At 47.0% G+C, this 26,448-nt stretch overlaps 1 protein-coding gene across 2 annotated transcripts in view; it reads left to right on the top strand.

Moving 5' to 3' along the window:
• The window catches only part of HACD2 (3-hydroxyacyl-CoA dehydratase 2), a 109,559-nt gene extending 98,783 nt beyond the window's left edge, over positions 1-10,776 (top strand). Inside the window, exons 5-8 of one of the 2 annotated variants that reach the window (XR_008681873.2) lie at positions 692-813; positions 2,659-2,837; positions 7,713-8,732; positions 9,531-10,776. Coding sequence is in view for 1 of the 2 variants with exons in the window: in XM_055395849.2 (XP_055251824.1) it covers positions 692-813; positions 2,659-2,837; positions 7,713-7,795 (384 nt within the window). In the remaining variant the exon portion in view is untranslated. Of the gene's footprint in view, positions 1-691; positions 814-2,658; positions 2,838-7,712 lie in introns of both variants that reach the window. The other variant, XM_055395849.2, reaches the window with a different exon arrangement.
• Positions 10,777-26,448: the final 15,672 nt, after the last annotated feature.

The raw sequence follows: 26,448 nt of genomic DNA, 5'->3' as shown, positions 1-26,448 counted from the left end.
CCACCTCCTGTGATCAGCACGGAAGCCTCTGTAATCCTTGAGTTAAACCAGGCTTATCTGGATCAGAAGTCACCAGTGGGAGAGAATAAATGGGCTTGCCTCATAGACGATCTCCAGCTTCCCCCACATGAATTCATCCTGCCCAGGGAATTAGCTTCATCCTCAGTTGTGTTTTTATCATTATGTTGCCCTTCTCTGAAATTTTGTTGGATTCCAAGTTGTCATGGAAATCAAATTAAAATTCTTATTAATGGAACCCAAGCTTTTCACCAGTTCACCCTTCTACTGTCTTGCCTAACCATTCTTGGCTCCCACAACACCGGTTCACACTCTCCACATCATGTCAGCAAGCAAACACGCAGAAACTCATCGTATTTGTTTCTCCCTGTGGGCTCCAGCTCATGTAATTCCCCCTTCCTGTATCTCTTACTCTTCAGTAAGCCGAGTTTATTCCCACTTGCCCCTCGTCCCTTGGCTCTGCAGTTGTTGTCATAGACGTGTCTGTATACTTTATGTGGCAAGCTCTTTCTGTGCTGTGCTGTGGGCCCTGAGGTTGCAGACCAGGAGCTGTGTTGACTTCAACCCCACCAGTTCAACAAGGGGGAAAGGACTCAGCTCTCCACATTGTGAGTGCTTCTTTGTTAGAACGTTTTATGTGTTTGCCTTTTCCTTTGTCTTCCTTTTCCTACAGGTCCAGAGTGAAGACAGTGTCCTCCTGTTTGTTATCGCCTGGACAGTCACAGAGATCATCCGTTACTCCTTTTATACATTCAGTCTGTTAAACCACCTGCCTTACCTCATCAAATGGGCCAGGTAAAGAAGCACGGGAAGGAAGACTAACCTTTGAAGTGTTCTATCACTGTACTTTTTCTTTATTGCCTAAATACTGTTTTTTATTTCTAAAACTTGTGTGAGGTAGGGGTTGGATAAAATTCTACTCTGTGGATTTTATCAGGGCAAGTGACTATGTAACTGTGATTCATAAAAACACTTTTAAATTTTTTATCTCTACTTAAGTGATTTATTTGGGATCAATTCTCTCAGTTAAATTATTCACTAGAGGTTTGATATAGCATCCCTTTTTCTGTCCATAGAAAACTTTACTGATGAGCTTCTGCCATTATGATGGTTTTTTGGGACCAAGTCCAATTCCTGTCTCAATTTTTCCAACACAGTAATTCTTAAATTACTCTTTAATTAATAACAAATGTTACAGGGCACTTTTAGCATATTATCAGTTTAGTTTGCTTTGATTATTTTTAACAATAGTATTTTTTATGAATTTGGTGAATTTCTGATCATTTTTCTGAACTAACCTGTGACACAGTTGTGAGCAACTTTCTGAGTTAGAAAAGACTACAGGAATGAGTGACAAAGCCAAAGGATCAAAATTGTCCTTGGGGCCAAAGTGCCTCATTTCATAAAAGGAAAACAGTGGTTCCTAGACAATTTAAGAGTTTAATGATTAAACAGAGACAGAGACCAAATGTTTCCAAAGCGTGTGAACTTCTTTTTCTTTCCTCTTCCCGCCCCCGCCCAGTATACATTTGTATTAGGAAAAGAGGAGAATGGGGAAAGTATAGCAGTTTCTAACCAAGTTGGGCAGCAAAACTGATAGAAAAATAGAAAGCTGTCTATCCTAGTTATAGGGCAAGTTTATTGGCCAAACCCAGGTTTTAGTATTAGAGAAGGATTCCTTTGTCCGTTGTCTTCTGTGGCCCCTGGAAGAGTCGTGCTTTTCCACCCTCCTCCTAAGCATGGCTGAAGGTGACAATGGGGAACATATCTTTCTTTCATTAGCATCTTTCCTGTATGTGGAGGTTTAGAGCCCAGTATTTACTGTCAGCCACAAACAGCCAAAGGCTTTTTAAACATGAGTTGATGATTTCTTTAGCAATACTTATACCTCAGAATGGCTTCCAGTTAGTACCATAGGGTGAACCTCTCCAAAATTCTTTTTAAAACATGAGAAACTCCTTTTTAAAGTGAAGAAAATTATGTAGAGTCACCCATGTGATAGTAATTGGGTTTTTTTCTTTGGGTGGGGGAACTGGAAAATTACATAATGACCAAGGCTATCATAAAAATTTTTAATATTTTTTAAGCTTAGCATGTATTTTATTTTTCACAGTAGCATGTACAGGCTTTTGAAATCTCAGCAGTACACACACGTTGGATATGCTGCTTTTTTCAGTCCACAGACCAGAATTGGTGTGCATTGTGGGGATTCTTGGACACCGTGTTTCAACACCTTCCCCCCCGAAACTCACACCCACCTATGAGGCAGGACCCTTCAGTATGAACCGTGACTCCGTGCCCCTACTTTCCCAGTATTTGACATCATCTCAGTTATTTTAGGGGGTTGTTTTTGAAGAGTTGTTTATTTAGTCAGGCCAGATTTTGAGGCTGACCAAATACATTTTATTTTAGAACATTCAGAAACATACCTACTTTGGCCCTGTTCAAAAACTGGCTTGTAAAACATGAATTTAAGCAGTGGGTAAACAAGAAAGTGTATCAACAATAGCTTTCTACAAGACCAGTACTGATTACTTACAATCGGTACTGGTTGTTGGGGGGTGGGGAGGGTGCGTCTTTCTACTGAAGATGATGAAGGTTTCTTCAAACCTCAGTAATGAATATTTTGTTTTGTTTTAGGTACACACTCTTCATTGTGCTGTACCCAATGGGAGTGTCAGGAGAACTGCTCACAATATATGCCGCTTTACCCTTTGTCAGACAGGCTGGCCTGTACTCCATCAGTTTACCTAACAAATACAATTTCTCCTTTGATTATTATGCATTCCTAATTCTGATAATGATCTCTTACATTCCAAGTAAGTAGATATTTATGCATATATTTATTTATGTTTTAAAAATTGGCTCAACAATAGCTAGAGTTAAATGCCTTTGGTTGTTTTTACACCATAAATCTAATTTATTGGGGACGCTTTGGTTTTCATTGAAGCTGACTGTCAGAAAGAATTTTCTCTGGTAGTAACCGAAGAAAGATGAATTCCTCTCAGCTGCTAAAATGCAGTCCTTAGTGTGTGTGTTTGAAACAGTGAGTGCCAGGATAGGTTAACTGTCTATTGGAGGAAAGTACTGAGTGGAAAGCAAAAAAAAAAAAAAAGCCATTAGAGACCTTACCTTGACTTTTTCTGTCTCAAAAGCTGCTTGTTATGGTATTTGAAAACACTGTAGAGAGAGTTTTACACTTTTGCTTTATCAAAATAGACATTGTTTCACTTCTAAGGAATTGGTAGTTGACTAGAAACAAGTAAAATAGAAATAGATTAATTGATTAATTTTTTCTTTATTTCTTATTTTGTTTTTTGGAAATAAACACTTAAAGCCATCTGAATAGGACATAGCATTCTCTTCAGGATGGTTTCCGATTATTTTAGTAGTCCTGCTGAAGGTTTAAATATATAGATACTCAAATCTGCCTACCAGCACATTAACAGAGAGAAAAGGCCGTGGTTGAGGTTTCTCTGAAGTGAGTCTTGTCTGCTGAGGATGAAGAGTTGTTTACTCCTTTTCTCAAATTCTGATGTTCAGTTTCTATCCTATAATTGATTTCCACATATCCAAAAGTCATGTTTTACCCAAGGCCATGTAGACTGAATGCTGCTTCTCCCTTCGCTACTTCCGTTGGCATTATGACTCTGAATCTTATTTTAGGCTGTAAGATGCTATGTTCTCCCCTCAACCTCAGGCTGAATTCAGACTGGAAGGCTGGATTTTTCTTCCGCCCCCAGCATTAACTGAATGAATTGCCCCAACAGTCGCAGGTGGCAGGCTTGTGGCCCCTTGTGGAGACTGCACTTCATACATTTTGAGCGGAAAAACAACATTCCAGTTTCTTGTGAACATTTATCTTGGAGAAGTTCTTGGATGCACTTCTGCTGTGTGATTCCTGTTACGCCCTTTAGCAGCAATCAGGTCCTCCTTTCTGTTGCTGGAACTGGGATGGCTAAAGGCCATCTCTCTCCAAATGTAAAAGGTAGTTGATTTTCAAACAAAAGATGAATATGGAAGAGTGTAAAAATTTAAGTAGTAAGCATTAACTTAGAGCTTTTCACCTTTCCGATTTTGTTCCCCTAGAGTTTCATTTCCAGTCTCGAGAGCAACAGTTCCTAACTGCAGTTTTGCCACACCCAGGCTAACCAATATTATCCTGATGAGCACCACAAGATTTATTTAAACTCAGCATAAGTCTTTAAATGGAGATAAATGCTGTGTTGGATAACTGGCAACGGGGCCAGGAGACTATCATGAAATCAAACCAGGAACAAAGCACTGCCCCATTAATGGAAACCTGGGGCCCCTACCTCCGAGTTGCTGCAAGGTTTCCAGTCTGCTGCAGGTGGGGCAGTATTCCAGGAACAGCTCTCCGGGCCACTCAAGTCACTCTGCACCTCCTAGTCTCTTTTTGTGCTATGGAGGCCAAGCAGAGCCAACCTTTTGCCTCTGCCTGCTGACCTCTCAGTAGAGAAGGGGCCTGGTCAAGCACAGGATGACAGGATTCCTGAAGGAAAACAAACCCAGTTCTGTGGGATTTTCCTTCGTGGCCTTAGAAGAGAAGAAAGCACAGACCTAAGAGTCAGCTGTGGTACAGAGAGTCGGGAAACTCTCTCCTCTCAGCCGGCGTCTGCTTTCTGCACCTCAGTCTTTCCCCCTTCTACCTTTCTCAGCCTCTTTTTAATAGAGAAGTTGGCTTGGTTAAAGTCCATACTCTTTCATTTCTAAGGTAGCTTAACTCTTGTAGGACAAAAAAAGGATTCATTTCAAGGTCACAGATTAAAAGGTTCCCTTCAAATCCCTAACTCCCCACCAGGCTCAAGATGGCAGCGCAGACCCTGTCTCCTGCTGCAGATCACTCGTGTCTGCTGGCGCTCACTGTGCTTCTGGCCTGAGCCAGTGGCCCTGAATGTTTTCAGTAGTTTATGTTGTTAATACTGAGACCAGTTTGTACAGTTCATTCCAGCCAACTGCATGTTTCCAACTTTCCAAAACTTTGTATTTATAAGAAGAAAATGCAGAGTCAGGAGAGGTTGCTGTTGCCATGCAGTCTTCTTTACCAAATTTGGATTCCCTTCCACAACTTAGGTTTCTTTCAATCCCCTCTCATGGGAAGTGGATGATGTGCACATCTCACAGGAAGCAGCACCTCTTCCTTATGGTCCTGACCAGATGTTGCACTGTCGCACACAAAGCCCATGTTGTGCGTGGCCTGCGAGCCGCAGCCCTGGGAGTTTTCTCATATCAGGGTGCTTTGGATTCCCTTTGGGTTGTTCCTCTTCTCGGCTGCAGCTGCAGTTTGAGTATGGACAGTATTTGTTTATATTACCTGCCCTCCCCCTTTTGCAAATTGGTGAAAGTTAGCTTCAGGGCTGGGGGTTTAAAAAAGACAGAGAGAGTGAGAAGCAGTGATAGAGGGCAGGGTTACCAAGAAGCAGGGCACTGTCCACATTGTCAGTAACCATAAGCACACCTCTGATTTTTAGAGAAACAGAAGGAACTTGCCCCAAGCAGAGTGTTTCTTTCCAGTTGCCCTCTGCCTTCAAGTCTTCAGAGCGCCCTTCTCCTCACAGGAACGGGTGCCCAGTGACACCCGCAGCCACCCCCCCACCCTCTGGCACACCAGGACGGAACATGCATAGCCACCATCTCCATCCTACACACCCTGAACCGTTAAGAGCAGAGGCTAGAATTCCGATCAGCCTGTTCCAGGGTGAGAGTTTCAGTGCAGTTAAAAGCAGGCAGCCATGCATCTGGAATTATTTGTCATTGTAGTTGGTGTGACCTTGTGAGCAATTGAGATGGAGACAGTGTCCCCCAAGTTCTGGTCACCAGGGAGTCACTGCCAGAGGAGCAGAGAATCTCTAGCCCAAGTACTCCCATTTTCCCCATCTCCCCCACACATTCCTTTCTCTTGGGCACTGAGCAACCTCTGGAAGAATGTAACGAAAGGGCCATACCTGCTCCCCAGTTCTGACCCAGGAGCCTCGGTAGCTGGCAGGCCCTTACATGAGGATGAAGGTGTATTTAGCCATCTTGTTGCCACTAAAGGCCTACCGAATGGCTTTTGGATCGTTGTCCTGCGTCAGACCCCGTGGGTCCATAGCCACACTTTATATGAGTGACATAATCACAAATGCAGTCAGTGGAAAAGTCCTTAGTGTTCTTTGCTGCAAAGTTTCGCTTTACTAAAGTATATCTATAGAAATGTGACTAGCCTCACATTTTAAAATGATTACAATTAGCATTCCTTATGGTTTAATTATATCCTTACTTCCAGTTTTTAGATTATAGAGCTTGTCAAATTTTCTGGCGTTCATACCAAAATAGTTCTCTCACTGTTGAATTTTATGCACAAGCTGGGTCTTTTCTGTGAATAACTTCCTGCCTGCAAATAGTGAGTGGAGTGGATGGCAGCGCTGTTCAGCGCTGGGGCCTCCTCTGCAGTTTATGAAATCTGTGTGCATACACCCACTGATGTCTTGGTACTTTGGGAGGATCGTTTGACATTTGGCCAACTTGGAACCCATTTGGAAAGAAAGAAACTGTCAGAAAAGAGTTGGCAGTAGTAGAAATCACCTCCCCCAAAACACAGGTTGCTGTCTAAAATAGAGAGATTGGAGCTGTTGACAGGGGAAGGTGGATGGTGTGCGTCCAAGACCATCTCACTGGAATATTTTATGTGGTTTTTGAACCCCCAGTTTACAGTGACCTTGTGAAGGTCAGGTAGCTTAAGCTGGCATTTCCCAACAGGAACACTGTAGGCATTTGGGGTGGGACAGTTCTTAGTCATGGAGGACTGTCACATAGTGTGGATTTTGGCATTACTGGCCCCTTTCACTGAATGCCAATAATATCCCCACTCCAGTCCTCCCACCCCCATTTCCAGCTACTCCCTAGAGAGGCAGTACCACCTTGTTCAACCGAGAGCCAATCCTTTTTAAAGTAACTTATGAAATGACCAAGAACAGAATCTCCAGTACGTAAGGGTTTGCTTTTCTTTTTTTTTAATGTCTTTTTTAAAAATTTATTTATTTTAATTGGAGGCTAATTACTTTACAATATTGTATTGGTTTTGCCAGACATTGACATGAATCCGCCCAAACGTGGCTTAGTGGTGTTCAAATCAAACACCACTCCATGGTCTTCCCAAAGAACAGCATTTCTCTGGAAGTACCTTTGGGACATCCTCCTGGGCGACAGAGCAGGGGGACAGGGAGGGTGAGACTGAGGGTCAGGAGCACGGAGCCTGGTCCTGACTGTCAGTGATTTGCTGTGAGACTGCAGGCAAATGCCCACCCTCTCTGAGGCTTCCATTCCGCCCCTGTGAACAGGAATAATAACCCTAGCACTAGAATTCATTCCCTAGTTATTGGGAAGTCAGAGAATAAATGTGAAGATGGCATGAGCTTGTGTAAAGAGTCTTTATTTGGCAGCTCTGTGGCATCTTGATTGGTAATGCTAGTGACAGTATCTGACATTCCAATCCACGTTACCCTCCCCCTCGGCTGAAGCAGGCAAGTAAGTTTCTTTGTGTTTTTCTTCTTTCTCCAAGCCCGTCTTGTTACCATTCTTGGTTGCTGGGAGAGAAAGTGGTCAGAGTCAGAGAGGACCTCAAGTCCATGTGCTTTACGTAGAACACGTGGTTTTAAATCATCTCCTTAACCAGTTCTTTCTCTTCTTTGCAGTTTTTCCCCAGTTATACTTCCACATGATACACCAGAGAAGAAAGATCCTTTCTCATACTGAAGAACACAAGAAATTTGAATAGTTCCTTCTTCCTGCACATCCCCAGAAACAAACTTTCCAATGACAAAAAATGCTGCAGACTTTTTCAGTTCCCAATACGTTTCATAGAAAATAAGTAAGAACTATTTTTAAATACTAAACAAATAAACCAGAATCCAGTGTCATGTGGGCCTGGGATTTTCTAAAAAACAAAACAAAAAAATGAAAGCTCTTACACAAAACATCCTGGCCGGTCCATTTCAGCATGCTGTTTCAACCAGAAGTTCCCAATATTTATGATGGCGCTGGAAAGGGATTTGGCATTTTATATCCTCCTGTTTCCTTCACATGTCTGATAAATAAAAGATCTGTAACACTAAATACTTGAGCGTTACAGTCTGAGTCATGAAGTTGTGCCCACTGAATGCCCAGCTTGGAGCAGTTACATTTCAGTCTGCAGTGTGTTTAGCATTCCCTCTCAAAGTGCTTGACTGCATGCTGGAAGCCATTTGTTCTCTGGCATGCTCTGAAGTTATGGCTGGGACCTTCCCCTCGTATCTAGTGAATGAATTATACAATGTACATGTCTGTGAAACTTTGGGGTAGTGCCTATAATCAGAAAACAACTAGAACCCTTTTGTTTGTTTTCAATTGAGTCATTACTGCTTGCCCTTACGAAATGTGCTTGAATTTAATAAGTATGTGTATATTGTAGAGAAGCTACCTTAACTGGGGCTCAACCTCAATCCTATTTTAACAAAACTGGACAGTTCTGAGGAAGGGAAAGCTCAGTAGCTAGTCAATGACAGGTACCTTTCACAGTACCATTCTCAGAACACCCTGAGTAAGGAGTTTGCCAGGAGCTATTCTCGCTTAGGAACCTGAAGCCAGTCTCGTGCACAGAAGTAGAGAATCTGTTCTTGAAAGCACATGGACGGTGTTGCTCTGGAAATGGAGTTTGGAGGAACAATCAGGAATGGGTTTGTGTACCCTTATTATTTTATTTTCACATTTTTATTCAGCTCTTCTGTTTGTATACTTTTCCTTATTGTGGTGCTATGTAATTCCCACCAAGTTGTAAGTCCAGAGGCAGTGAAATGTTCCAATTGGGCAGTCATGAACTAAAAGTAGTATCGTCCCCGCATTTTGGAGCAGCCAAGAAATACTTTGGACATATGGACATTGTCTAATTAACGTCTTGTCTACATACTATATTTGCTAAACTGTGCATTTAAGACTTTTTCAAGAAAGAGTTGGATGAAAATGTAAAGCCCAAGTTTAGACATGCATTAGATTTTAAATATACAGTGTTCTTTACGGAAACATTTTCCCTTTTTTTTTTAATTGGTTGATCTTTTAAAAGTCTAGCTTACTAGCTTACTGACTGGTTATCAACTAAAGTATAATTGCCAATATTAGGAGGGTGTCATAATAGAAAACTTCTAAATGCTTATTTTAATAGAAGCTTGAAAATTAAGATGAAAATGAGAAGAAAATATGCAGCCTGAAATTTAATGCAAGCAGATGTATAATACATTATTTTTGAGTTGATCATTAAAATTCTGCTTCTTAAAGGCACCACTCTTGACTTGGGTGTGGTGAGATTAGAGTCTATTCTTGTATTTGATAAACAAAATATGTGGGAAGATTATTTTTCATGCTTTTTCCTCTTTTTATTTTTCCAAAATATTTTTCTACCGTAAAATAGAATCAATTTGGGTTATATTAACCTTGTTACTTAAGTTGAGTAAGATTTTTTTCATTTGTGTTTGAAATAGTTATGGAAGATGGGATGAGAAATGCAAGTTATAGAAGATGGGATGAGCAATGCAAGTTATAGAAGATGGGATGAGCAATGCAAGTTTTCCAGGATAGCTGGATTGGGAGTTTTATTCGGGCCTCTCTATTTTGTCACTATTTATGACAAACAATCTGTCACAAATAGTGGTCATGCATCAAATTGAACTTTGACAACAAGAACACAGCAAACAACTCCCTTCTCAAAAAGGGTCTCAACCCCAGTGTGTATCTTTGTCCATCAACATTTAAAATGCTCATTGCAGATAAGTAAGGCATGCACCGTGTCCTTCAGTCACCTCTCTCAGTAACTGGTTTCTTCATCTCTAATGTGAATTCATTTCTCTTTGGAAGTGGTGGTGTTCGTTTATGAACTAAGAATGTCTAACCCCACCAGATGTCACATCTTGTAAGGTGTGAATGAGGAAGGTGGTGTTTTGGTGGATATTTTGCCAGACTTAACCACTTTCATTTCCGGGCAGCGTCAAAGGCATCATCTGCCCCTCCACAACCCCTACCTGATTGGGTGTTTCAGAACCCCCGCTTCGGGGACCACCTTCCGGCAGAGAATTCTTTGAGATACACAGTAGTGCTATATCAACACAAGCTGCTAATCTGCATCTTGCTGTGTTCTGTTTGCTAAGGTTGGGGTCATTCATTTAACACGTACTGACTATTTTCAAAGGCTCTGTGGAGAGTTAGTCATGGAATAAAGCACATCCACCTGATGGAAATGTTCCTCTGGAGCAAACTTCCGACAGGAAGGGCTTAGACGGTGTAGCTTTGAGGCATGTGAAGAGATTGTGCCCTCACTTCCACTTTTGTTTTGGTTATTCATTTATAATAAAAGGTTGGCATTGATGTGATACAACCTGCAAATTAGTTTCAATTCTGAGTTTCGGATAAAGCATTGTAAGACAAGATCGGTACATATCGCTCCTTTGAAATTTGGGTAAAAAATTATACAACCATATACAAAGTCATTTTTATATTTTTTCTATGTTGTGAAAACCAAAACTGTAATTTTATAAGTCTTTGATTCACTAAAATTATATAATTTAAATGTATTTTTTGTATATTTAGAAATAAGGAGTTGAAAGACTATGCTTAACTTTCTATGCATGCATTTGAAAGCTGTTTCTACCTGATAATGTAGTAGTAAGTTGTATTCATAAAATACTGATCTGTGTTGCATTTCAAAATAAACTGATGTGTGCTCTGCCTGGATTTGATTTCTGACCAGTAAATCTGGTGATTTTTCAGGTTGAGTTGGCCTGAAAATGGTATTGTAGGATTATGGAAGTTTCAGTTCCAGTATAGATTCCAGCTCTTTCTTAAAGTTTTTAAATCTACTTCTGCTCTTCATAATGGTTCTACACTTAAAGGAAAAGCAGACAAATTATATTAAGAGGTTTCAAAAAAATCATTCTTCCTAGCAGTCAGTCTTCAAGCTTACCTTGCTAACCTCCAATCTGGCTGCAGAAGGACAAGACAGATTCATCATATAGGTGACCAGGAGAAATAAAAAAATTAATCAGTAAAAAATGGAGGGCCCTTGTCTTACAGTGTGTAGGTATGTGAGTTTTAATCTAATTTTTCTAATGTAAGTTCAGAGAGGAAATACATGTAGCCCAGCAATGTTCACCTTATAAAACAAGTACTTGGTCAAGCAGTCCAGTACCTCCTCCTAAAAACACCTCCAAGTACAGAGCAATCCTAGAAACTGCTTTACAGACAGTAACAAGCGGGGAGAAAGACTGAGAGGATGCTCAGCTCGGCCGCTTCAACCCGCTAGTTCTAGACCCCAGATTTCCTCGCCTCAAAAGTGCTAATGTGTCCACGTGCCAGTCCCCATCTAGTTATTTCTCTGGGTGGCCTCAGGGTGCCTCCAGCAGGGGCATGAGCCCGCCTGAGTCTCCCAGGTCCTAGAGGTATCACCCTTGTCCAGGCCTGTGGAAAAATGTTCCAAAGAGGAGCATGTTTTTTCTGAACGCTGTCTGGTCACAGTTAGAAATCGCCAGCACAATGGTTAGAACAGCCTCTCTCCTCATGTAGAGTTAATGTACTTCGGAAATAGGCACATTTATGAAAAGAAAATTATTTCAGCTGGAACTGAGGAACAGATGGTAAAGTTAATAGAGGCTATCCAGAAAATACCACCTTTCCATCTTAGAGTGGCAATGGGAAACCAGCCAGGCCTTTGTAATTTGTCATCGTCATATTTTATGGCAATTATGTGTACTATGTTAACATAGGCTCCAGCCTTAGGAATTACCATTGGTATAATTGAGACCCTCTGTTACACACACAGTATTCCGAAAATACTGCTGTGTTGTTCTGTTCCCTTTAACAAGAATGAAGAAACTAGCTTTGCAATTCCTCATATTTTTTTTTTATCCCAGCATTACAAATAGAGTGGTTCGTTGTTATACAGTTTAGTGGTGAATAAACTGTTCTAAACATCTATTACCAAAAATAGCTATACCTATTAACATTCCCCTGCCTGCAACTAGCAACCAGAGTTAGAAGAGAGAGCTGTGTAGGTTTTTTTGACCTACACTTTGATTTAAACATGTGAGAAACTAACCGGGTTTTTTTTTTTTTTTCCTTCAAATTTAGAGAAATACCCCTTACTGTTACAGGGTAAGATCTCATTACCAAAAATAATCTTTTTTTTCCCACGAAGAGGCAATTCACCCTAAGAGTCACTTGATAAGTAAAAATAAAATATGTGAGAGGCAGTGTACTTTAAGCATCTAATACCCCTTTCATAAATCTGTTTATGTTTGGAAATTGTGTTTTCTGTTCACTAATTCCAGAACATGGACTTATTACCATGGCAGCGCTTCCACATCTATCTATGACCATAGATGCAACCCAGATGCTTTTTCATGCTGGACTTAGTTAAAGCCGTAAGGCCATTTCCACCTCCGTGTTGTCGTAGCTGGGTGGCCCACTGGGGGGCAGCACCTCACAAGTGATTGGGGTTCTGGGGAATCAAAGGCGTTTGGAACATAGCTTTGACCCAAGGGCAGAAAGGCACACTAATAAAGGTCAGTCACAGACTTCTATTGTCCATATAAAGTAAAGGCAGCCTCATGTTCTGGAGGGGTACAGGAAATAACACTTTTTTAGAGCACAAAACCCTAGTTTGGATTTGAGCTCTGAGGCTCCAGCTGTTCTCTTCCTGCTGCTGAGACCTCCCTGGCTGGGACTGCGCAGGCTGCCTGGTTTTGAAATGAGAGCTGGTCATAAAGCAGGTGTTAGTGCTCCTGCTTAATGGAGAGCCTGCTTGTTAATCTTTGAAACATTCAGGGAGGTCAGTTCCCGCTCTTCTTCTGTCCCTGGATATTTTTGGAGGGTGGCCTGGGCCATGAGAAAATGTCAGGCCACCTTATAAGGCTGCGTCTGGCCCCGAGAATGCTTGTCTGCAGCATGTCCAGTACACTCTGTGGGTGTGACTTGACTCTTGGACTGTGAGTTTTCTCACAGATTTAAAATACTTCTATTCATGCCAGGGATTATTCTCACTCTTTAACAGGCTTAAAGTCTTCCTCAAGAGCTGTTTAAATGACACCAATTTTGGACATACCCAATAGATCACCCAAGGCATGTGTAATCCCTCAGAGCCACACTAGTTGTTTGTGCCAGGGCAGATAGTCTACTGCAGGTGGTTTATTTTTTTTTCGCTAGTGTATGTCAAAGTGGAATCCACAGAATATTAGTTCTGGAGGCAATGGGAGTACAAGTATGTTAGGGAGTGGGGGGTTCTGTGGTTTAAAATGTTGAAATGATAAGTTTTCTCTCCTGCTGGACTTTTGTATATCTTTTCTCATGTGAATACGGTTTGTGAGTCTTCATGGAAGGGGGAGGTGATGCAGGCCCAAAGCCACTTTCAACCTTATCCTTGAAACATCTTCAGGGCTAAAGCTCCTTGAACACCATGAAAAATACTAATCTGTTGGCAGCTTTCCCCATCAGAGAATGTTAATGCATCCTGAGGGAAAAAAACAAGAGGGCTTAGCTTGGGATCTGGGAAGATTTTCCTTGGTTTTTTTTTGTTTGTTTGTTTTTTAAAAAACAACCATCCCAAATAGGTAAATGAATTACACATTAGGTTGAGAACCCAGATGTCAGCAGCCCTGGATGGATTCTACCATTCGCTCATCTCTGATGCATCTAAAGGGAGCTTGCCAGTGGATGAGAACTTGTCTGAGAAGACCCAGATGGAACTGCAGCCCCAAGTTGGGTCAGTCCAACTCCCATCACCCCTGTGCCCACACCCCAAGTCTCTTAAGCTCCTGCTGTCAGAGCCCCTTATTCAGGCTCGTGTCCTTGAAGCTCCTGGCGTCTTCCTGACTCTACTGTCCATCCTGAATACCCCCGGGTGCTGGTTACTTTGTACTGGTGTGCCTGTCATGTGACAAGGCCCCAGAGTTCCTTTTGCTCTTGGCCCTTGTCAGCTAGCATCCTCCGCATGTCAGCTCACCGTGTTCGTAGATCCTTAAAGCCAGGGAAGCCATCACTCTCTGTGCAGAAGAAACTTGGGACCTGAGAGGGCATGTGACTTTTCCAGGGCCACACAGTGAGACAGCTGGGACCAGCTCTCTGCCCCGCCCACACCCATCATGGCTTTGCTGGAGCTCCTAACCCTCTCTTGTCCCATCTCCCTATTCCCCAGTCTCTCATGCCCACGACCCCTCAACCTTCCTGACCTTCTGCCGGACTCCACCGTTTCACTGTAATCAGGAACCCCCATGCCCCCTGCCCTCCGTTGGCAAAACCCCAAGCTCAGATCATGTGCCTTCTTCCCTTGCCCGTGCCTCACCCTGGGGGCTGCCTGCCTGGCACTACCCAGGATTCCCTTAAACTCCATCCTCCTTAGACCTCTGACTCACTCCCAGTCCCAGATCGCACCCCCAGTTTAACAGAAATCTGCCATCAGGTAGCAATTGCTCCAGCTTTCTGTTACCACACCTATAGACTTACCTATACGGAGCATACCCTTTTCTTTACCTCCTGTTAGAGTGGGAAGGGCAGCCTTCTGTCCAACGTTAATCCCTCCCTTGTACTCTAGATGTTTCTGTCCCCCACGCTTAGGGACTTCACTGCAGCCGTCCCGTCCTCTCTGTACTTCCTCTTTGCCGTCTCCTCCCATAGAGCGTCTCCCCGTCTTGGCTCTGACCCCAGCCCTCCTCCTTCTCGCCCCCTGTTCTCTGGGAGAGGCCCTGCCAGTGCTCCTCTATGCTCGCCTCCCCCTCTCCCCGTCTCACCCACCACTCCTGCTGGCGCATCTCTCTTCCAGGTTACTCGTGACCTCCTTGTGAAATCCAGTGTAGACTCTGTGGCCTTTGTCTTAGGGTTGAAATTGGGGTACTGCTGGCCTGAATGTTAGAAATAATGGTATGGCTTTGGAGTCGTACCAGTGGGGGCCCAGCAATACCGAGTTCTGGCCTAGAACCCTCACTTTTCCTTCCTGCTCCTTGCATCTCTAATAAAGGTGTAGGCAAAAGAAATGAGGGAGAACCAGCCAACAAAATGTGTAGTGGTTAACTGAGTTGAGCCCCTCCTGGGAAGCTCCTCACAGAACATTCATGATTTCTAAACTAGTAAGAGGTAGTGGTTCAGTCTAAAAGGCGATTGTGAGGCCTGCTCAGCTTACCTCTCACCATATTCTTGTTCATCCCAGATCTTCACTGTGATAGGGAGAAAGGCTGACTCAACATATCACCAGCTCCAGGGAAGGGAGGTTCAAAGATGGTGTGCATGTGCCACCATGCTTGGCGCCAGGCTGGCCTGGGCTGGGAAGGACAGGAAAGCATCCAGGCAGAAAAAGCAGATCCAGCTCTGCTTACCACTTCATGACTAGAAGAGCCAGCAGAGAGCCCCTCACCCCTGTACACCAACCTCTTATTGCCCATTGACTCCACTGCCTCTCACGAGCAGATGGAGCTCCATCAGAATCTTGAACCTGAGCACGAAGATTAGCATTCTTCTTCCTTGGGAAGGAGCCAAGACATGCTGGGGAGAATGAAGAGGGACCTTGGACTCCCTCCCAGGAAGCCAATGTCGTTCTTGAAATGATCTTTGCTCTGGACAGCCTGTTCTGGTTTCCTCCTTCCTCCTTGACAAAATTTGCTCAAGTCTCACTCAGAAGTTGAGTGCATTAAGAATCACTCAGGGTGCTGGACAAAATCAGATTTCTGGCTCCCTCAGACCTACTGAATCTGAATCACTAGAGCCAGATATTAGGAGTGTGTCCCCGAGGGCTTACTTGGAAGAACATGCCTTGGGGCCCCTTGCCTTTGGGGTCCTCACCCTGAGAGTTCTATTCTAACTCCTCTTCTCACTTCAAACCCAAGTTCTTGGACCAGGTTCCCAGCCTCTGGACCAGATTTGGTCCTTGGATGTGATCTGTTTGACCCGTAGTACTTGTTTCAACTGAATCAGAAGATGAGGCAGCAAAAGTTCACCCTCCCATATACTGGGCATCAGTGAGAACCAGAAAGGCTGCCCCTTGGATCAGGTGCTCAGAAGGGATCAGGCTCAGGCCCTGGTGCCCCCGCCCCTGCCCAGCCAGGCCCCCTGGCATCTAATACAGGAACTGGAGAGGAGGAGCAGGGCTGCCTGGGTTCAAGCTTCCTCTCCGTACTGAGGACTGCAGCCTCTGACTTAGGCCTGCATCCATTCTAGAGCGCCACCGGACACCTTTCCTTGGGCACCTCAAAGGGACCCAGAGCTCAGTCTATCCAAAATGAAGCTCCCCTCCTCCCCAGGCCACACACCTCTTCCTGCTCCCCCCCTCCTAGTCTTTCCTGCCTCACTATATGGCACCCCAGCCACCAGCTGGCCAAGCCAAGAACCTGGGAGTCATCTCCTCCCTCCGTCACTAGCCCTCACTTAGTTTTCAATCAGTCGCTAAATCCTACTGATTCTATCTCCTGAGGATCAGTTGAGCACATCACCTTCCCTCCACTGCCTCTTCTTTTATCTGAGCCACTGCCGTCTCAGCTGGACGGCAGCAGTAGCCTCCCAGCCGGCTCTCAGCTTCCACGCTTGTCCTCCCCTCTAATCCACTCTTAATACAGCAGCCGAAGTACCCTTTTAAAATGCAGGTATTATCATGTCAGTCTCTGTTTCAGCCTTCAGACCCTCCCTGCTGTTCAGAGCCCTGAACATGACCCATGACCTTCTGAGACTCTCGTCCGCTCCTCCTCTGCACCCCACATTCATGAAGGCCTATCAGACCCTCAGGGCACCTGGCTCTCACCTCCTGCCCTTTGTGCCCACGTTCCCTCTGCTGAGACTCCCTCTCCACCCGGGAACCGCTTACTGTCCTTCAGGAGTGTCTGCGGTGTGGCCACCAGGAAGTGCCTGCCCAAGGTCTTGGACCGGCCCTGGCGCCCCTCCTGCTGCTACCACAGTGGAGCAGGGCAGAGAAGGCAGGAGACTGGCAAAATGAGAATTTCAGGTAACAGTGAAGTGTGTCTCACGAAACAGTGTCACTCGGAAGACACTGTGACTGTGCCCACACTGCTCTCCGGATTCTCACTGCCATCTTTTCTCACCTGTTTGCCAGTTGAGACTACAGACTCCACAAGGTGGGGACTCCCCCGGCTTGTATACCACTGTATTTCTCAGTGCCCGGCCTCCCACTAGGGTTTGGGGGATTGGCAGGAAACATAAATGATTCAACAGGGCATTTCAGATACCGGTAAATTCTTTAAAGAAACAGGAAGGTCAGTGTTGGGAAGGGCCTAGGCCTCTGAGCAGTGGCAGAGGCAGGACTGGATTCAGACCCCACAGACCCTGAAGCCCACGGCCGTTTCCTACCACCACCTTGCCTTCTTGCTCCCCAGAACACAGGGGCCTTGGTGGGGGCAGGAGGTGTCTCACCCAGAAAACCTCTCAAAGGGCACAGCTGCTGGCTCCTTAATGACTTTCAGTCTTCTTGGTACCTTGAGGTCCCCTGGAAACCCCTTGGACTGGATCCCTCAAGAAGCCCAGTGGGAGGTTGAAATCCAGGAAGGGTTCTCACCTCCCAGGTTACAGCCTGTAGCACCCTGTTTGACACCTCTGGTCTGAGCCCTGGAGTCTAAACTTAACACCACCACAGTCCCTCCCCACCCAGACTCAGACTTTTCTTTAGTCATTTCTCTAGCAAAGTTGTTGACAGCCAAGAGTCTGGTTACAAAGGATTCTCGCAGGCCTGCTGGTTGCTTATCTTCAGCAACTCGAGGCCAGAGCTCCTCCCCAGAGCTGGGCTGGGCCTGGCCCACAGTGCCCGCATGCCATGGGCATCTCTGTCCACAGCCTAAAGCCTACATCTTGCTTATCTCTGCCACTTCTCCCCAGCCTTAGGATAGCTGACCAGGCTGAAAGCTCCAGGCACTGATCACAGCCTTCCAGAGGCTTGGGGCTCCTTCAGTTCATACCCAAACTCAGGAGAAGATGAACCTCCCCACCTGCTCCATGGAGAGCTGTCACCGAACACCACCCGCCTCATACCTTCCCATACCTCCTGCCCATGTCACACATGAGGGAACCGTGACCTGTCAGAACTTGGAGGGGCCTCAGACTAGCATCGTCACCTCAAGGCTCCACTTGTCTCAAGTTGGAAACTGGTTCCAAGGAGAGAAGGGGACACAGGTGGTCAGTGGCAGAACTGGAACCCGTGTTCCCAGCCTGCAGCACAGCTCTGCAAGCCACTTCCAGGTGTGCAGTGATGGCATTTCATGCTCCTTCCAGGGACTTGAGGTCCCTATCCATGGAGGCAGAGCCTCAGCTCCCCACACGGTATCAGGTGTAGACTTACAAGGAGATTGGAGAACTGGGGGAGATCGACCCTCCCAGGCTCTGGAAAGGATGTCACAGACACTGCCCATACCTGGAAGCCTGAAGGACGCAACGGGGGTAGGGAGGTGGTGGTCTGCACCAGGCAGCTCTCTGAGGCTGAGGGCAACAGGAGGAGGAACCTGCCTTGGGGTTAGAGGGGGTGTCATCTGGCCACAGAAGCCCCGTGGTTGTACAGGCCCAAGAGGGTACTCCAGAGTTTCCATAGGTATTTACCCAAGAATGGAAATTGGTGGCACCTTCTGCAAGTCCCAGCTCCCAGCATCAGCCCCTCCTCCCCCTGCTGGAGAAGCAGAGCCCGGGATGCAACCTGCAAAAGCTGGATCCGAGGCTCGCCCAGGCTCCTGTCAGGAATCTCAGTTCAGAGCCAGGCAAGTTGCCTTGCCTGGTATATTTAGAAAAGTCAGGCTCTGGTTGCTCCTTGTTCCCTTACAAAGTGTGAACTGCACCCATCACATGGAAATGTGATTCACTTCTCAGCAGCCAGGCAGAGCAGCTTCCCACCGCCTCCAAGCAACCCTCCCTCTCTGCCCCTCTCAGCCCTCCAGCACCCGCAGCTTCGTGCACTCCGCATGGAGCCCAGGGCCCTGGGAACACTGTGGCCACAGAGAACAGGTACAAGGTACCTCCAGGGTCAAAGGCAACATGGCCGTCTTATATGTTTTTGGAAATGCATCAGTCTGACTCAGTCTGGTTCCTTTCTAGAAATCTGTATGCTTCTTTCTCACAGCCCTTAATTCTCAGTCCCCCCAGGGCACGCTGCTCCTCCTGCAGTTATAAGCCCTGGAGAGGCTCACAGTTTGATGGTGAGACCTTCATGGAAATAAGTGCAGTAAAACTGAGGTTGCATCCTGGCAATCTATGAGCTGAACATGTTTTTTTTGTTGTTTTTTCCTTTTTCTAAAATGATATTCTTAACTGTTTTGATTACTAGCATCTTTAAATTAAGAGTGTTGACATTAAAAAAAAGTTGATTTCCTGCTTCTCTGGAAAAAAAAAAAAAAAGACCTGGCTTTCTGGCCTAGCTCTGCAGGGCTCATGTGGTCACACGTGATCCCTCTTTGGACAGGAGGGTTCTCCGTGCCACCCTACCAGGCCATGTGTTCAGACATGTAGCCCCACACATCTAGCGTCTCCTACTCTAGCAGGCCTGCACCCGGAGGTACCTGTATATAGCAGGTGTAAAGCAGGTGTATACCCCCTGCCAAAGACACACAAAGGAGATGTAATTTTCCCCTCTCTTCCTCTAATCTCACAATCCTCTGTCTCCTGAATTTATCTCCTTTTTCTCCCCACCCCTCTGCAGTGCCCTGTATTATTGGTGTGTGTGGTTCTATTTTGCCCCACACCAACCTCCCCAATCCCTGCCTGATTCCTTAGAGAGAGAGCATCGTGGGGCTTCAGGGTCAGGCCTGAGCCTAATTCCTACTCCACTTTCTGCCCTCACCATTTCCCTGAGTGTCTTTGACATACAAGATGGGGATGAAATAATACCTAGTTTGTGGGGTTGCTGGGAGGATTAAGAGAGTCATCACCCTACACACTAAATGACTGATGGGACTTGAGTGTGCTTCAGTGGAGGGCAGAGCAGAGACTGTGGGAAACTCAGCCACTTCCTCAGCTCGTGGTCCTAGGAAGGAAGTAGTCCAAGTGCCTGGCTGCTCCCCAGGGATGCCCAGGGGTGGCAGTGCCTCTGATCCCCAGGGAAAGAGCTCCTCTAAATGACGAGTCTCATCTGGTTGGAGGACATTGGAGGACACTGGTCAGGCCCAGGCTGCGCTGTGTGCCAAGAAGCCAGTCCAGCAGGACAAGCCAGGGACTCAACCATGTGTTCCCCTCCTTCCCCAAATGACCAGCTCCGGTGCCTGCCCAGGGCTGTAGGCACATCCACCTAGGGTCTTGACACTGGAGCCCAGCAGAGACTGAAGAAACCATCAGCAGAGGCCTGACCAAGGCCAGGGTGAAGGTAACCACCTCTCCCCCAACTGGGAGGTGCCAGCTTGGCGAAAGCGCACTGGGCTCTGTGGAGGACCTGGTCTGTGCCCCACCCCGTCTCCCCAGGATGCCATCTGCCCTCAGGCAGCATTGCCCCAGGGTAGGGTTTCGATGGTATTTCTATGATGAAAGTGTTCCTAGGGAACCCAGGAATATCAAAACCCAGAGACACTTCCTCCAAATGCAGAATGACTAAGCCACGTGCTGGCCCCTAATGCAAGGGTGACCCATGGAGAGTAACATTAGCCGATATTTAGCTCTTACAGTGTGCCAGGCACTGTTCATATTTTTTTCTGTATATTAAGCTGTGTATTTCTCCTACCAGTTCTATGAAGTCAACATTGCCAGACTCCCATTTTATAGGTGATGAAACTGAGACATAGAAAGGGTAAGCAACTGAGCCAAAGTCACCTGGCAGGCGAGTGGCAGAGCCTGACATAACGAGAATCCTGCATACTTCATGACTACGCTAATTATATTGCTTCTACTGTTGCTCCAAGGCTACAGGACTCTCCAAGCTGAGCCCCCAGCCCCACTCTCTGAGCGCCAAAGAACGGATGCTTTCTAACTGCAGTGCTGGAGAAGACTCTTGAGAGTACCCTGGACAGCAAGGACATCAAACCAGTCAATTCTAAAGGAAATCAACCCTGAATATTCATTAGAAGTAGTGATGCTGAAGCGGAAGCTCCAGTACTTTGGCCACCTGATGTGAAGAGCCAACTCATCAAGATTGAAGGCAGGAGCAAAGGGGGAGACAGAGGATGAGATGGTTGGATGGCATCATCCACTCAATGGACATGAGTCTGAGCAAACTCTGGGAGATAGTGAAGGACAGGGGAGCCTGGCATGTTGCAGTCCATGGAGTCACAAAGAGTCAAACTTGACTGAGTCACTGAACAACAGACCCGCTCTCACCGTCTGAAATCATCTCCAGCTGTAGCCGCCCAACCCAGTTCCTGAGATGGTGACCAGTGAACACCATGCGATGCATGCCCAGCAACAGGCAAGTGCCTGGGTTTGACCATCATGAAGAACTAACCCCTTCTCATTCTCAAGTCAATCCCTGGGTCTTCTTTCCTTTGCAGTCACAGAGAAACATGAAGTAGCCCACTCAAATGCCCACAAAATGACAAAATCCCCACATCTCTCTTCCTCATTGTTGTCATCCTGCTCAGTCCCAGCCTAAAGGATTTCCCTCAAATGCCCGAGGCAGCTCCTTGCAACCCAGCAGCCTAGGTCCCCTTCGCAGAGACTAGAAGGCCTCTTCTGCCCCCCAGGGGCAATGATAGGAGACCTTCACTCACCGAAAGAACATACTCAGAACCAGACGCAGTAGAGCCCCATGGCCTCCTTGCTTGGACCCTGGCGGGAGTGTAGTAGTTATTCTGGAAGGGGAAGTCATGCCAGGTGGGGCCAGTAGGTGGAGGGCAGAAGCAAAGAAGAGAGACCTGCTTAGATGCTGACTCTCTGACAACACCCCTAGCCCTGAGGAGCCCAGAGCGGGCACTTACACCCCTGAAGGATAACTCCTCCAGGAACTCTTGTTGCTGCTTGGGGCTCCCAGTGGTTTATTGCGCCCCTTGTGCCCCTGTGTTAGCTCCCAAGCACTCAGGGTCCCTGGAACAAGCAGCACAATCTCTATTCCACAAGCCCTCTAAACCCTGTCCTTCCTCATCTTTTGGGTTCCCCAGGCCTTGATCACTGCTCCCATCTCCCATGCAAGCACTAAAGTCCCTCTCCTGCTGCAGTACGACCTGGCTTCCCCAAGGAAAGCAAACAGTCCCCAGCCCTCTCTGAAAATCAGGACAAAGGGGTGAGGACATGGTGGAGCTGCGGAGCCATACCCCTTGCCAAGCCCCGAGAAGGCCTGGCCTGCCCCACTGGAAGCCCTGCTGTCTGAGTGTCCAGGAGCCTCCTCATCGCTGATCATAGGTCCAGACAAGCCTGCTCAGTGAGCCTCCCTTCTCCCCTGCAGGACTGGGGTCCAGGTTTGCGGCCAGTGGAGAAAACAGCAAGATCTTTCTCCCAAGCAGGAACCCAACCTCTTCACTTAGAGGCTCCGTCAGCCTCACAGAAGCACTCATCACACACACAGCGACCACAGGCCCTGCTCACTCTTGAAGCCAGGCTGTTCCTGGTGGGCTGAGTATACACCATAGGGGCTGGCAAGTCTGGGACGAGGTTCCCTGGGTCCACCGATGGCCATGCAGTGAAGGGAGGTGGCTTACCCGCCCTTGATCTGGATCTGAAGGACACTGGGGGCCAGGGGAGATCACTCACAGTGACCCGGGTTCTCCAGAGGAGAGCTCGTTACGGCACAGGCTTCAGCTCTGAGCAGGACTGCGCTCTCTCCCGAGGCTCTCAGAGACCATCCTCACATGTCTCTTCTAGTTTCTGCGGGCTTTAGTTGCCTTGGGCTTATGGCCCCAGAACTCTAGTCTCTGCTTCTGTCTTCACAAGGCCTTCTCCCCCACGTTCATCTCACATCCCTGTATCCTTTCCTTTCTCCCATAGGAACACCAGTCATTGGATTCAAAGCCCATCCCAAGTCCCAAATGATCTCATCTCCAGGGAAGATCATAATCTCATTTTGTTCTTAAAATATCTTAATCCTTAATGATATCTGCAGACCTTATTTCCAAATAAGGCCACATTCACAGGGACCAGGGGTTAGTACTTGGACATATCTTTCTGAGGGACATCATTCAACCTGCTACACTCAGTTGCCTCCTCTGTAAAATGGGACAACGGTAGACCTGCCCCACAATGCGGTGAGGATCACGTGGGTTAAGGCAGACACGGAGCTTATAGCAGTACCCGGCACACTGTAAAATGCTCAGTCAGTGCCAATTGCTACCATTACCCCTCATCCTTCCAAACACCGCTGGGTGCAACTTGCTCTGAGCTGCACCCACCCCCTCTTCCCTCAACCAACGAGAGCCACTGCTGTTCCATGGCCTCTGCAGATCCCTCCAGCTTTATTCCAGGACCTGTACCAAGCAGGATGGAGGCTGGTCTCCTCTGCCGTCCCATTGGCTCCTTTTAAAATCCTAGATCTTATTCCTCTTTTTAAAGAATAACCTCTTTTGAGTTGTATGAAAATATCCTGCGTGTGGTGATGTCACAGAGCAAACATATCTCATCATCATGCGCCCAAATGTTTCTGTTTTCTCCCGACAATGTTACTGATACCCTCACCTCTGTCTCTCTAGCATCTGATACAGAGCCTGCCATGTGGGAGTGGGGCATAGATATTTGTTGATAAATTGAAGGAGGAAGGCAGCCTGAAGGTCAAAGCAGAAATAAACGCACTAAATGTACAGCCGAGGACTCCATCTCTTGAGGGGGACTCTGGTGTGTCCTGGGGTGATAGGATCATGGAAGGACAGTTCCAGGCCAAGGGAGCTATCCAAATGGGTCAAACAGGTGTCAGTAATCACATATGATGGGACAGTACCTGGTGTCAAGGTAAGCTCTTAGCCCAGAGCCATGACACATCCTGGAATGGAAACCGAACAAGAGACAGGCCAAAACCACTGGCCTGGCTGTGTTAAAGCACATCACCTTTGTTTGGCTTGTTTACTGTTTACTACTAATTACTATAGAGCATAGTAGCAGTATGAATATAATTAGGTGGCAGATTAATTTTGTTATTAGTTTCACTTAATTATACTGCTTAACTCTGTTTACTGCCTCCGCTAACCCCTCGAACAAAAACAAAACAAAACAAACAAAGCCTCTAAGGCCCACTGCTCATGTCTGTTTTCACAACTGGAGGAGGTAGCGGGGGTGCAGCCCCACCTTCACAATGGAAGTGGGTCCCTGGCCAGAGTCACCCTTTCAGCTGCTGCTGAGAACTGTCTCATCCTGAGCCCTGCTGTCCTGGGCTGAGGAGCTCCTCTACATCAGCCCTGCTGATTGATGCCCTTGTAACATGCACGCTGCACAGGACTCTAAAAGCCTCAGAGGGGGTCAGTCCCCTCTACATGCCTGGGGTGGGGGAGGGGTCATCTGGCTCCAGAGCTGGGGGATGGCTGGGATGACCTCAGAGCCTCCGCTGGGTGCCTGCATTTACTCCAAGGAAGCCCACCCTACCCCTACCCTCCCTGACGCCCGGCTCCAGCCAGCAGCTTGGTCACTAGCTCACCTGTTCCTTCCCCCTACCATCCTCAGTTCTCTTGTTCCTTCTGTGCCTCCTGTCCCTGGTTTCTAGAGTGACAAGCCCCACAGAGATGCTGATGGCTCCTCAGTTCCATCAGAAAGTTGAGCTGGGAGGAGGCAGGAAGCCACAGAGAGAAAAGCTACACAAGGTGTGCCACAATGCTGGGACGCCATCACTTCCAGAAGAGAGAAGTACCCCCAAGGAACCCCTGCAAGAACCCCATGGGTTCCAGCCATCCTTGGGTGGAAGAAAAGCTCTTCTCTCACCCAGCCTCATTCTGAGTTCTCACATTATAGGACAGTTTCCTCAGCCTCTCTTCTTGGTGAGATTAAACCACAACTAGCCAGCCTCCTTTGAGGAAGCCCCTTTGGAGCCCTGGGCTCTTTATCCCCTACCCTACCCTGCCCTCACACACTGAGGCCTTCTCAAGACCTCACATCCCGGGTTCCTTCCACAACAACACAAGAAGCTGAGGTTCACTGGGCGCTATGGCCACTGTCTACACTGATACCTCCAGACCAGGTCTTACTTGCTCTTCTGGGGGCCCCGTGAGGTCGATGCTGTCATTACCTATCCCTGATCCACAGGTGAAGAGGATGAGTCTCTGACAGGCTGGGAACTTGCCCAAGATGCACAGCTGGTAAATTCAGAGTCAGGATTTGAAACAAGGTTTATGCTGCTCTAGAGCCCGTGGTTTTTGTTTGTTTTTTTTTTTTTTTTTTTGCAGCACTGCGTGGCATGTGGGATCTTAGTTCCCAGACCAGGGACTGAACCCACGCCGCCTGCAGTGGAACCGTGGAATCTTAACCACCGCACCACCAAGGAAGTCCCCCCATGCTCTTAACTGCTGCATTCTAGCTCCTCCTCTCCTATCATCATTCAGCAAACATTGGGGAGCATCTCTTCCAGGCTGGATCCTGCATTAGGTGCTGAGGATGGGCCCACGAACAAGGCAGAGACAGAAGAGACCTTGTGGAGCCGATACCCAGGCCCAACCAGCAGGTGTGAGCTTGTTCTCCTGGGTCTCTGAGAGTCCTGATATGGTGGGAATTCGCAGCACTGACTCTGTTCTCTGCTGAAGAGGCAGACGACTGGGAATAAGCAGTCTGTCACAGAGCAAGCTTCAGGCAGCTGCTGCTGCTGGGCCTCAAAGCTCCCTATATCCTAAGCTTGAACATCAGTTGGGCCTTCCTCCTGTGGGGTTGGCCCTCCAGCAGGGGAGGAAGGCAATCATTCCCCAACATCCTTCCATTTGGCTCCCTCAACCAGACATTGTTCCAGCTGGAAAATGGGCCTGCAGAGCTGTCCAACTCCCCTCCCTGCTGCCCTTTCACCTGACCAGGCAAATTACCTGGTCAGCAGAGCTACAACACTGGGCTGGTGGAAGGCAGACAGAAATACTGGGGGTGAGGGTCTGAAACTGGCCAGCTAGCCTGCTCTCCCTCTAGACAGAACAGCTGAGGAGCCTGAGGGCAGGGAAGGGATGCCACCTCCTCTGAGAGTGGCCTGGTGCCAGAATCACGGTGGGCTGGGAGCCGCCAATCCCTCTGACGGGTGGGTGTCCAGCGAGGCTCTGATGGGAGGTTACTCCTGAGATGGCAATGCTTCTCAAGTGTGGTTTGGGACGGCTTCCGTCTCATCAACATTGATTCAAGATTTGGGGGATGGGTTCAGAGACCTGGTTTTCACAAGCGCCCAGCTGATTCTGAGGCACACTCAAGTTTGTGAAGCAGGAACCAGGGACAGAAGTCTAATCCAGACAGCAAGACCACCCAGGGAATGAATTCATTAACTAAAAATTGGAAATGAGCTGAACCTGCACCTTCACCATGTGTGTACATCAGAAGGAAAGACCGGAAGGCCCCCCCACCATGACTCCCTTCATAGGA

The sequence above is a fragment of the Moschus berezovskii genome, chromosome 1 (assembly GCF_049115385.1).
Source record: "Moschus berezovskii isolate FMDL1 chromosome 1, NW_MosBer_1.0, whole genome shotgun sequence".
Classification (NCBI taxonomy): domain Eukaryota; kingdom Metazoa; phylum Chordata; class Mammalia; order Artiodactyla; family Moschidae; genus Moschus; species Moschus berezovskii.
Note: the sequence above shows the minus strand (reverse complement) of the source record. Positions and strands in the feature narration are given on the sequence as shown.